Genomic DNA, 12,822 nt, shown 5'->3' with positions numbered 1-12,822 from the left:
AAACCTAACAGAAAAAACATCCCGCTGGAAAATTTCTGACCCGCTCTAATAATGGGCCTACTTTCAGAGTCAGTTGTGATGCTGGCAGAAGGTATGGAGACCCACTGCATTTTCTGTTTAGTTACTGGCTTCCTATATAAATTTCTTTCTATACCAGACACACAGCATCAACTGAAGTAACCTTAAGAAGGATGTTCATAAATCCCTTTAAACTTCTCTACAGCAAACGACATTGCTTTTCCCGAGAACGATGACAATTGTTAATTGGCGCTATTCAGAAGGTAACGTTTTCTTTGGTAAGGTCTTTACTGCTTTAGGCAACCACATGTACTTTTGGCAGCGTCTCTAGACAAGCCTTGTTGGCAGCATACAGTATATGCCTCGCTCGGAAAGATTGCGTGAAAAAACAGCTCACTTTCCAGTTCCAATTCCAAGGCTTCGTAAACTTGGCAAGGCTGACAACGTAATCTGGCTTGACTGCAGGAATAACTGATGCCTGATAGGTAGCATCCCACAAAGCAGCCTGAGCTGCCCATGCACACGCAGTTACCCTACAAAAGGAGACTTTCTTAGCCTAACTCCCTGACTACTAACAGTTGACCGACCTACATACCGTTCATTGTTCAGGGTCATTCTTGGAGGGTCAAGGTTGGGGTTCTCCATGGACTCCATTTGAGGACAGCGTAGGAAGTAGTAGAGGGTGTGGAGAGCATCAGGGGACCAGGAAATGGGTTGCTGCTGCCGGGTTTGCCGAATGGGGCTCATTCCTGGGCGGATGGTGTTCAAGCACTGCATGTGGTGCATTGCTCGTGATACCAAATCACCTGCACAAAGAGAAAGAATGCAAAAGCATCTCTTTACTATTCATCTACAGTCCTCTTAAGTACACTTTTTGAACTAAATAAAATCTCTCGCAGCTAAGAGAAATATCTTTTGTGTGCACATACTCTTTTTCCTTCATAAAGGCATAAGCTGTCCTCAAGCTGCCACTTTGCAGGTTGCTGTATAGGAAATTTTACTTTCTTTCAAATGACAAGTTTTAGTTAGAAAATATAGAATGAAACTTCTCTGAGTCACCATACATTCAGAACGACAGCTTTACAGTGATTTTTCTATCCTGTTTTAATGCTGGTTTTCTCCTCTTTCCAACCACACCTACCAGTTTCTTGCCTGCCTACAAAACTACCGGTATCTTTGTAAAATGTCCACTGCCCAACCTGGGAGCATAGCTTTCACAAGGCAAAGCCAATAACACCAGTACAAACGCTTTACTCTCATCATCAGCATCACCATTTTATGTTATGAGATTGTTCCCATTTCTTTCAGCTGGCTTATGACGCTCTACCCTCCCACCCAAGCTCTTGTGACAAATTAATGATGTTATGTTCAATATAGAAATCCCTTCTTTTAGGGTCTGCTCCTCTCATTCTCACTCTAGCTGCAGGTTTCTCCAGAATAACAAGACCTAACTCTCTTATTAAAAAGCCAATCTTTATCATGCTGACTGTCACAAGCTTGCCAGAAATTTGCCCAAGCCTTGTAAGAAGCTCAGTCCAGGAGCTTTCTGGGCTGCTCAGTCCTCTTGGTCTTTGAACTCGAGCCAACCTGCCTCCATGTCCAGAGTACTGGTGGACTTGAGGAGGCCTGGAAGAAGGCGACCTGTTTTACACAGTTTCTACTAGGAAAGGATTTTAAGACTGCAGATTTTTAAAAAGTTCACAGAGCAATGACCCCAAGACAGCAGCTATGCAGTCACATAAAGCTGGTCTTTGTGTAATGAGCTTGCTTTGGGCACACCCTGTTTACTCTCCTTTTATTGTGGTGCATTACAAACTCTCAAGAGCTTTGCAATAAAGGCTTCAGACACTACATCTTTGGGTAGTGTGAGTAGTGAGCTGAATGATTACTATAGATTACTATACATAGCTAGGATCTATTTTTTCCTTGGGAGAATCCTCTGTTGCTTTATGTTTTACAGTCCCCTACAACTCTCACAGGAAATGTGACTCTATTGTGTCCTACAGTTACAATACTGGGAAAGGATGGAACTGAAATAGTCGCCCCATCGCAAAGCTGGTTCCTGAGAAAGCGCCCTGAACTTAGCCATGCCACATATGAGTTATTCACACCTCCCTCTGAAATTCTTAGGAAGTTATTATTTGTTCATTTATATCTAACAGCAATACACTGAATTTGCCAAAGAACCTCCAGCTGAGCCCATGGGGTTCTAGTGTTACACAAGTCAGGGAGAAACCCCCACAAAGCTACTGTATGTCTAAACATGACAACATTATTAGTGGTGCAGATCGATGGAGTATTAAAAATCTCAGTTTGCAATGTAAAGCTGTGCCACTCATTTGTTGCACAGTACATTCAGTGTAAGGACCCACTTCAGAACGGAAAATCCTTCTAACATCTCTGCCTTTCCACTTCAGTAGCTCCTGACTCTCCAGGACCTAAACGTTTTACGAGAGTATCATGAATCCTCTAGCGTTGGTACTAACACAGAAGTCTGCGCAGTTATAGCAGAAATGCATCTGGAATTCAAATTTTCAGCTCAGAACAACGTTCCTTCTCCTTTGCACACTCACTCCCTTTATTTTTCTGGCAGTGTGCAGCAACATTTAAAAAAAAAAAAAAAAAAAGTAGGCAACTGTATCAGGAGATCTATTCACTCGATGTAATGACCAAGTTGGCCAAAGCAGGGATGGGGGAAGAGAGAGAGGAAGCTGTATTCAATCTTCGGTCCATGCTACAAATGTTCTCTTGTGTTCCAGGATAAATAGAGGTGTGTTAAAGGAATTTGAAAACCTCAAATTAAGGCAGGTTGCAAAATAAATGGTGAAACCCACAAACTCCTTGCTGGCCCTGACATTCATTAGCATTCAGATGGTGGAGACTAAGAAAGTGATGCCAGCAGAAATGTTGCGAGGGAAAAGTAGATTGGGAAAACACAAATCGTTTTTGTTTACTTTAAGGGGGCTTTGTGAGTAGTCTAGAAATGGAACATTTCATTTGGTTAGCATTAAAAAAGATTTTGAACAAGTTTTGTTACCAAAGTGCTCTCAGATTTTTTTTTCTCCACTTTTTGTTTTTTAAGTAATCAAAAAGCTTTTCCTTGAATATCCTGCACCCTTGACACTTCCACTGCACAAACACTAACAAAGAGAACCCTCTTCGCCATCTGAGCGAGGTGCCACTGCTCTGTTCCACAAACATACAAGAAAGCCTCCAGAGACATCCAGGCAAAAGCATCCATCTTCTGTTGGCACTAACACCACTAACTACCAAAAGGCTAGAAAAGCCACATCTTATACATTTCCAAGGTGAATTAAATATCAAGTAGTCTAACAAAACAACCTGATTTTCATAAGCAGCACCACAAGACAATTAAAACTTACACAACTTTAGCCAAATACTGCTCACACTGTCAACAATGGCAAGACTCCCACTGACCTCAATAGCGGAGGGACTGGCTCTTCTGCTTCACTGAAAGAAACCCATGTTCGATTACATCTGAAACTTACTCAGTTCAGAGATGCTTCCAACACAAGTTGCCAACAGAGACTGCTCTAAAGTTCGGAGTTCCAGCTGGGCGTAAGCATCAGCCCGTCCATCGCTGCACACAGAGCCGTCGTTGTATGGGCTAAAGTAGGCAGGCAGAGACAGCACCCCTGGGGATGAGAGCAAAAAACAGTCCTGTTACCAGTGAAGTTACAGGAGAGGAAAAGCAAGTCTCTCTACTGACAGGAGCGATAGGGAACTTGAAACGCCTTTGCACCTTTCTTGGTTTTCTTGGGGGACTTGAGGTCTTTTGAACAGTTCAAACAAAATCAAACAGTGCTGTAAATACCACTGGAATGGCTGAAACAGTGAAACTAGGCTCTAGGGAGTAAGGCTGGGTGTTTCTACAGCCTTTAAAAACTAGAAACAAATTGCAGTTGAGATAAAACTACATGAAAAGCTTTAGTGAAGTCTACTATTGTTTATACAACAACTCGGCTGTGGACACACAGCTTGCTTTTGAACAGCTGTATGCAGATTGCTAGATATAAGGGCCTGATTTTTAGAGGTGTGGAAGATAACCTCAAGTCCATCTAAGGTAAATGATAGCTGCAATCTTTGCAACTCTGAAAACAAAACCATGGGCTATGCCAGTGCTTTGAACCTGCACGCAGTTTCAAATGCGCAGACTGTGGTTTCTACATGTGTGAACTTTTGGATATGCCAAATTACACCCACGAGTTTCGAGGCTGACTATATTTTCATCTCTATAAATGACCCCTCTATGAGAGGGAGAGATTAGAAAGATAATTACATTGCACACACGCATTTACCACACACACACTCCTTCCATTTTATCTTCTTGCACACAGGAGCAGTAATCCACAGTAACTGAACGACGGATTTGCAAGCAGTTTTGTGTACTTATTATTGTAGTTGTTATCCTGCTTTGCGCATATCCCTACAGCTCATTTGCATTGTGGGCAAATTGGAGCCCATTTGGGTGAATTGGCTGGGAATGGTAGTGAAGGCTGGGGATGCTACAAAAAACTTGACGTAGTTTCACGTTAAGAGGCAGGCGGTCTCTAAAAGAGGCAGTCATTCACCTCCCTCCAAACATCTTTTTCACCTGTCATCTTTGGTCGAGCACGGCAGATCTGCAGCCACAATGAAAGTCAGTGCAACAGAGAGATCAAAAAAAATACTGCCTCCCCTGCTTTCCTGCCAGAAATCTATTAGTTGAATAGTTTCTCTTCAAATTAGTGAGCTAAATTTTGTTGCCCTTTGGCCACGTGATTGCTCTCTATGGCACAGAGGGAAGGCTGGGAATGTGAGCTCTAGAGCTGATGCGAGGTGGGGAGCATGGATACGTGACGGAGGCTGGGGTGGGAGCGCGGATCTGCCTCCTCCGGTGGCACCCTGGGCGGGATCTGATGAAACACAGCGTGACGCTGCATCCACCATGCAGGTGGACTCCAAAAAGCCTTCTGCAGTCCACTCAGCCAGTGCTCCTGTACCCTTGTTGCTACCATATTTTCAGTTGTGTTCAGTTGCTACCATATTTTTAATTACGGATCTATCCCGCAATTCCAGTAGCACACCCTGGCCCAAATTTTGCGTGATTTCAGACGAGGACGCTGAAATCTATAAGCCACAACCATCTGTGCACTTACCCTGCTGCATCCTGTATTTTTGATTTTTCACCTTTGATCCACGCACAGCCATAGCAATATATTTCAGCTTAGACCCACATTTCCTTCCCACCCTCACCTTCTGACCCCAGCTCAGTCTTAGATGTGGAGATACTTGACTCCTATTGCAGTGACCTCCTGTCACATAGGTGCTGTGTATTCTTGTCAAACAAAACCCTGCCAGCTGAACGGCAGTGCATTGTGTAAGACCTTTGTTGCTTTGTCTTGATGTTTTCTTTTGAAATTTTATGCTGAATTGATCTCTCCTACCCTTTTCACATCCTCTTTGCATCCTGCTTGGTGGTAAAGCCAAGGGCTGCATCAAAAACTTCCTGGATATTTTGAGGATAAGGGAATGATTTATCCTGTTGTGCTTCTTCACTGTACATCACTGTTAGTTAATGGAGAAAACTCTGCCAATGCCCTCTGTAACCTGAATAATTAGGAAGTCGAGGCTTTAAGAGCTAACAGAAGCGATGCATGCAAACTAGAAGAGCTTGCTTTAAATACACTGTAGGCTCCTATACAGAGCCTAAGCCACTTCCTTTTCCATGTTACAGCTATGAAAGGATGTTTTAAAGACATATGGATTGAATTTATGGCAGAGGGAGAATGAAAATAGACTGATTTGTCAAAAGTTTCAAATAGAGGCATATAATTCTACAGAGGCGAAAACAGAAACTGGCAGTTACATTACTAAGCCAGGCAGAGGAAAATAAAAAATGGCACACGTTTTCTCTGCCAGACAGTTTCAGTTGGTTCTGTTTTCTAACAAGGAATTAAAAATAAAGATTTGTAGAATGATTTAAGTTGGCTCAAAAATGAAACAACATTTTCTCAGTTTTTCAGTTAACAGTTTGCCAGGTGCTGTGGGTAAGAGGAAACGGGGATGATTTATTTACTTTTGGAAAAATTACTCATACAAGATAGTTGCGGACAAGATTTATGTTCTCATCTGCCTTGGTACAGCTGAGGAATATCCTCGATGTACGAGAGAGAAATAAGGAAGTTACCAAGACTCTGGCCACGTGCCAAAGCCCAATGATGCCACTGGGGATTTTCCCTGGGATGGCAGCGGGGTATGAATCAGGCCCTCGTTACATAAGATTTCACAAAGGCTCCCACGTCTGGCAGGTCTCAATAGGTATGAGCAAACCTGGGAATGAGAAAACACACCTCTCGACACTGCTTTCGAGCCAGCCGGAGAGCAGTGACCAAATGGGCAGCAAAGTAGAAACGTACCCCACAATTATTACGTCTTGCAGCACGGCAATCATGATTTCCTCTTTGATGTGTTTTTAGTAACTGCACAGAGTTGGAAAAGCATCATCTTTGCTCTTCAGATCAGAAATTCAGGCACAAGGACATCTGCAGTCAAGCTTTGCCCACTGGTATTATAATTAGGAACAGGACTTAATCTTTAATACCAATTAAAACCACGATGTTTGATAACAGAGAGAACTGCATTGTGGTGACTGCTTGTACCCCAGCTGATGGTACCTGCTCTCCTCCCACTCAAATCAATAAATCTGCAGTCAAAAGGTGTTATAATGGTATAAACCGTAGGGGCAATTTCTACTTCTATCTGGCATTCACATCTCTGTATTTTTGTATTTGTGGCAACACTGGTTTTAATCATGGCTAGCTAAATAAGCAAAACTGTAATTGAAATAAATCAATTCATGTCAAAACACTCTCTGTTTGAAATCACGGTAAAACTGCCAATTTATTTCCTGATGTTCAAGAACGTGTTTTCCCCACAAAACAACAATGTGAAACAGCACATAATTACCGTGCAGGAACGAACCATTCGGGCATGCACACCACTGTTCTTACAATTATTTTCTCTGATGTGGGCTACGTTGTGTTTCCTACACATCCCTGGCTGTATCCTAGCATTCTGGTCACAATTTTTTTTTTAATTAACCAAGATTTTAAGTATAGGATCCAAGCCCAGGTGAAGTTAGTGAGAGCCTATTAATTTGAGCGTGGCTTAGATCAAACCTCAAGAATACAAGGAGCTAAGAAGTCACCTCTCTAGAACGGCGTGAGGCAACACCCTGTAGCAGCCCAATTGAAAGCACGTTTGTAGTACTGTGATTAAGGCACGGCTGGCTAACAATTTGTTTCTGATATTTCCATAGCCTTTGAAACAGCAGCTGGAAATAAAGGCATATTTAGTCTACCTCAGTTAATATACAAAACTTGTTCATGGGCTCTTGCTGCCAGTGATCTTAAAAGGCAGTCACAACTGGGTGAAATTCCAGTTAAGCAGTTCGTTAAACTCAGATTATTCTGCTTGCCTACAGATTTTGAAATTGTTGTCTGTAATTTGACGCTTTTTAATAGCAACTGAAAATGCTTCCACAGTCTGAGCTAGGTGTAGGGAAAAGTCTGTTCACACTCTGGGACATCTTTCTGCTTTAAGAGGTGCAGCAGTTCTGCTGAGAGCTTTGGCTAACGTGATTGCTCCCACGAGCAGGGCTGTGCAATCAGTCCAGCCCTCGAGCAGGGCAACTTCTGTAAGGAACCCTGGGTCCCCCTCTGAATGTCCCATGATAACTCAGAGGCTGGCATCAAGTTCTGCTCTTTTGATATCACGATACAAGCAAATGCAGATTTTTACCTGAATTTTATTTTAAGATTTGAATGTTTAAAAACCTTATTTCAAATCATTTTTAAAGTACCCATGTTATCTTCACACTTCATGCTGTTTGTATGTTACATTCACGAAAAAGGACTAGCCATCATTTTTACCTCACTGTAATGATTTTCTCTGTGCTTTCTCTACTTTAATCTAAATCCTTCATGTTGGGAGACAACTTCCTAGTGATTAACTCATGAGCCATTTGATGAGTTTTAAACACTTACATGATGTCTGGAGGTTAAGATGGGGCCAGTCACAAGTGGCAAAGGGCCAAGGAGACTTGTCTGGAAAGCACTCGAATTCTGCTATCTGGGATTCCTCACGGAAATTGCCCAGGATACTAACTCCCTTATTCCAGAAATGCACTGGCTGTATTCATGATAGGTTAGGCAAAGAATCAGAAATATAACTAGGACAAGGACAGGGGCATACACCGTAAACTACTGACACAGAAAAGGTGCCTTTTTCTTTTTTCCTTTTTTTTTTTTTTTTTTTTTTTTTTGATACGCCTAGTAAAGTCTATGAGACAATACAATGTGTATTGATTTCTCCCTTTGGGCAGAATAAAAGCAGGTTCTCTGGGCAAGGATTCTCTCTGTGTATTGTGTTTGCATTGCACCTAAAACAGTGGCAATCATTACTGAACACTACGATAATACAAATTCGCACAACAGGAAAGAAGTAACTATTTAGCAAAACCAACCAGAAACGAAAGCCCTCAGAAAATTCAGGATCATCTTTATATGTTAGAAATTGTTTCTAAAAGTCCATAATACCGCAAAAAGCCACATATATGAAATCGGAACTGCTGTGAATATGCTACAAAAGTGCACTGGGAAACAAAGTAAGAAAAAATGGTCTTGGTCTCCAGCATCAGCATACTTTTGCAATGTTTGGCTTGTGATAAATTCCGTAAGAAACATTCTGCGAGGTGAGGACAATAGCTGATCCCCGTGAACTGAGCTGTGATCTGGAAGGCCAAAATTTTGAAGGCAGATGGTGATGACCTGACTACACTGAAGTGAACAGCCAAATCCCACTGATTTCAATGGACCCGATAAAAACCTCATCCAATTGCAACTGCAGTTCCCACATTGGAATTTGGCCGTGACATCAGGATAGCTGTCACCTTGCACAAAGTCCTGTAATTCTTCATGGCAAGGAGCATTCAAGGCTCTCCTTGTTTTTTGTTTCCCATTCTACCAAGCAACACAATGCCATGCAGTTCTCTCTTGCCAATCAATTCAGAGTACAGAGCACCACCTAGAATTAATGCCAATTCCTGGAGCTCTGTTTTCTTCTTGCTGAACTACTACTGCTAGAAAAGCTCAACTCTCCTTTATTTTATGAAATGAGACAGAATCATTCTGACAGAATATACACAAATGCTCCCCACCCCCTCAAAAAACAGGCAACCAAAGTGTTCCCGATATAACTCACTCAAATCTAAACACATCAGGCCCTACAATCAACTACAGTCACGCTATAGATTATGAGAAAGACTTGCGATCAGGAAACAATGCATATAATTGCTAACGTATAGGAAAATAACGTGGCTTCTGCTATAAAGCAGGCATCTCTTTCAGTTTGTCTCTGTCAGCAGTAAGAAAAATCACACACAGTTGCTTGTATCTGCATCCACATTAAACAGTAATTCTGTAATTGAAAACAGGAGGAAAAGTAGAAGAGGGAAGAGCTCCAAGCAGAGAGAGAAGATCTTTAAATCTCCTGCAAGTGCTCAACTGAATCTCTCCATCGAAGAGCTGCTGTCCTAATTGGACACTTCTGTACAGATCTGTCCGATTCACATACCCCTCACATGGGCTCCCCGGTCGTGGTCTAACTGCTCTCAGAGACAACGACCCCTTCAAATTAACAAAATGCAGTTTGCCTGGACTTCAGGAATGTTATCAGAGATGTTGTCTTAAAGCATGCAGCCTGGACCTTCACATAGCACAACGTCAACAGGCATTGCTTGACTGAAGTATCAAAATACCCCAAAACAGAGTTTTAAAGCACTCTCAAAATCCAGTACCCTTTTTCTGGGGTGCAGGTCACTGCAGCACCTCGTGTTGCAAAAGCAGGTGAAAGCAGTGGAGCTCACAGCTTCTGCGGTGTGATGCGAGCTGTAACACCACCCTTCCACGTGCATTGCCACAGAAAGAGCAGGAGCCTACTGACAGTCGCTACAAATACTTAAACACCTCCTTGCTCCTACGTAACCAACTGTGCCCTGTCTTCATCCCACACTTGCAAATGTTCAACATACTTTGCCTCACTTTTGCTATGAAAATGGTGGAATTGGGCTGGAAGTTGGAAGGGAGAAGGTAGGAAGTATCTATAAGAATTATTATATTTGAATCCAGCTGTGATAAGACAGGATTGCAAATTACTATAAATGTAGGAGAAAGGCCTTGGTTTAGTACCGAGTCAGTATTTACTGAGTCATTAATCCCAATTCCATAGCCCTGTGGTCTTCTGGACAACCACTAACCTGGCTTGGCCCCAAGTGCTTAATTGAACATAAGCACAAGGGAACATATCCTCGGCTTATATTTTAAGGACTGCCAAAAAACATAGCAAATTTTATCTTAAGCAGCAGCAGCATACTTTGCAAGATAAAAGGTATCAGTGCTTTTATGAGATGGTGACTGCCCTCATTTCTACTTCCTAGATGGAGAGACAGAGACAAAAGGAGGAGAAGCAACTACCAAGCTCATGCATCAGAACCAGCTCTTTGCAAAGTCCAGATATCCCAGTTCAGAATCCCTGTGCCATTAGACCTTGCCTGTATGAAGCTGGTCAACACGGAGCCATTGGTCACACAACCTGGATCCAGAGATCTGAAATAAATGGCATGACTGCGAGGCTTTAGTCTTGGTTTGTAGAATTATGCTACCTATTTTATATATCATAGTAAAAGAATTTTGAGAATATAATCTGTAAATATAAATTGTAAACGCTTCCTAGTACTATGACTACAAATACTTTTGAAAGGGAGAGTGTGTACTAGCATGTCAACAAGTACATCCCTAAAATTAGGCTGATCCATTACAATTTTGCACATGTGGCTTTCCAGGCATTGGATCTTCTACACAGGGTCTGAGGACAGGCAAAGACCCACACTGGACTGTAACGTTAGTCTGAGAAATAAAACCACCTACGTTTCTAGGACTCTTATGTTCAGGATCCAGTAAAGCACATTAAAGAGAAAACCCCGTATTGGGCTATAAATATCAATGAAAAAAACAGAGAGAAAGTTTTATGAGGCATGGTATAAATAGATTATGAACACTGTGAAAGAAATACAAAACCAGAATCCTGTGCCAGAAAATTAATGTGGTCCAACAGGCAGAAGACCTACCATTAACTACCTGTGTAAACTCCAACCAGTTTACTCAATCTCAGTGTCCCAGTTCACTTATCAGGAAAACGAGGATATTGCTTCATTCCTGTTAAGGGTAGTCTGACAGGAGCAGCGTTCTTGCTTTATTTCTCATTCTCATCTTACTCCTTCATGCTACTCAACATCTCAGCAGTGTCCCCATTTCCTGTATGTATCAACAGCACATTTTTTGTCCCTTAGCAACAGTCCATCTTTCATTTACATAGCCCTTTTTGCCTTCAACAATTCCAAAGCTCTCCGAGACACAGCTACTTCTGAGATGAAAGGACACAATATTGTGGCAATGTATAATTCCACCTCAGTGGAACTTACGATACAAGAACAGAAGCTTTACCCAACTGAGAGGGTTAAGGAAGGCAAAATGGATTTAAGCCCAATAGAGATTCTGATGTGGATACAATATTGGGACAGTTATTCTGACAAACATAGCAAAAATACCATAAGAAATTATAAAGAAGAAACAATATATATACACACAAGAAACAACACATGAAAGCTAAAAAAAACCCCCTTATTTTTAAAAAAGAGAGAGAGGTACTACAGGTAAACAATGGCAACTTCACAAACACCAAGTCCTTTAGTAGCATTACTGTGGGGATTAGAAAGCTTAGGGAGAAGAAGAGGTTTATATCACTTTCTCCATTCCCTTGGAATTCTTTAGAAGTCTCTAATTTAGGTGTTTTTACAGTAACGCCAGCTTCATTTGGAGTAACCAGTGGGACTGCGGCCTAAGTCTAACAAAACTGCAGGCACCAGCTAGAGCCCTCATACCCTCTACAATACCCTCTTCTAATCCGTTCCTTATTGTTCACTGTCCTTCCTGAAATATGGTCTTTGAATCATGCCCAGTTCTCCAGATGTGGCCTGACTAAGCTCTTTGTACATGCCATAATGACCTCTCTTTACTTGCGTTCAATTCTTCTATTTATACATCCCATGATCTGTATGCTTGCCAAACACAAAGAGGATAGTAAATTTATATCCACTGTCACTCCCAGTTCCTTTTCTTAGGGAATGTCTAGATGGAGAATCTGACCAAGGCAGTACTCCAGAATAATCCCATGCAATCCCTTCTCAGCTATTCCAGAGTAATCTTTTGAAAGAGCTTACTCTACATAACCCCTGCCCATCAACTTCTTTATAGAGGCGAGCCCTTGGCCTGATAAAATCTACCCTGGTTAGACTCTTCTGGCTGTAGGAAACATGCCATTAAAATAAAATTTTAGAAGCTGTGGTCACTTAATAATAAACATCAAGCCTGCAATCACATCAGTTAATGACTTAAAATATCAGAGCGTCGTAAGAGCTGTTTATTCTACGCTTATTTTTAAAAAGCCATGAGGAAATAGGAACTCAACAGTAACCAAACTACTGCTCCTGAAGGACTGGTCTTTTTTTACACGACTCAAGGATTGTCTCCATTAGCTGTCAGCAACACCGGCCCTCTGATGCACAGCTGCGCAGTTTTGATTTTGTCAGGGTGAAATATGCATCTATCACTCAATATAAGATTGAAATTTTATCTGAGTGAAACACAGCACAGTCCTGAGACCATAAAGTCTGACCTCAAGAGG

At 41.8% G+C, this 12,822-nt stretch overlaps 2 protein-coding genes across 4 annotated transcripts in view; both read right to left on the bottom strand.

Annotated features, from left to right (window-relative positions):
* The window catches only part of ABTB2 (ankyrin repeat and BTB domain containing 2), a 148,110-nt gene that overhangs the window by 46,911 nt on the left and 88,377 nt on the right, over positions 1 to 12,822 (bottom strand). For all 3 annotated transcript variants that reach the window (XM_075501960.1, XM_075501961.1, XM_075501959.1), the window contains exons 2-3: positions 3,528 to 3,674; positions 614 to 824 (exon numbers count right to left, since the gene is read on the bottom strand). In XM_075501960.1, coding sequence (XP_075358075.1) covers positions 614 to 824; positions 3,528 to 3,674 — 358 coding nt within the window. The remainder of the gene's footprint in view (positions 1 to 613; positions 825 to 3,527; positions 3,675 to 12,822) is intronic.
* Positions 1 to 12,822, bottom strand: part of CD59 (CD59 molecule (CD59 blood group)) — a 266,459-nt gene that overhangs the window by 224,001 nt on the left and 29,636 nt on the right. The gene's annotated exons all lie outside the window — the stretch shown is intronic.

This window comes from Mycteria americana, chromosome 5 (assembly GCF_035582795.1).
Source record: "Mycteria americana isolate JAX WOST 10 ecotype Jacksonville Zoo and Gardens chromosome 5, USCA_MyAme_1.0, whole genome shotgun sequence".
Lineage (NCBI taxonomy): Eukaryota > Metazoa > Chordata > Aves > Ciconiiformes > Ciconiidae > Mycteria > Mycteria americana.
This window is presented reverse-complemented; position numbering and strand designations above follow the sequence as displayed.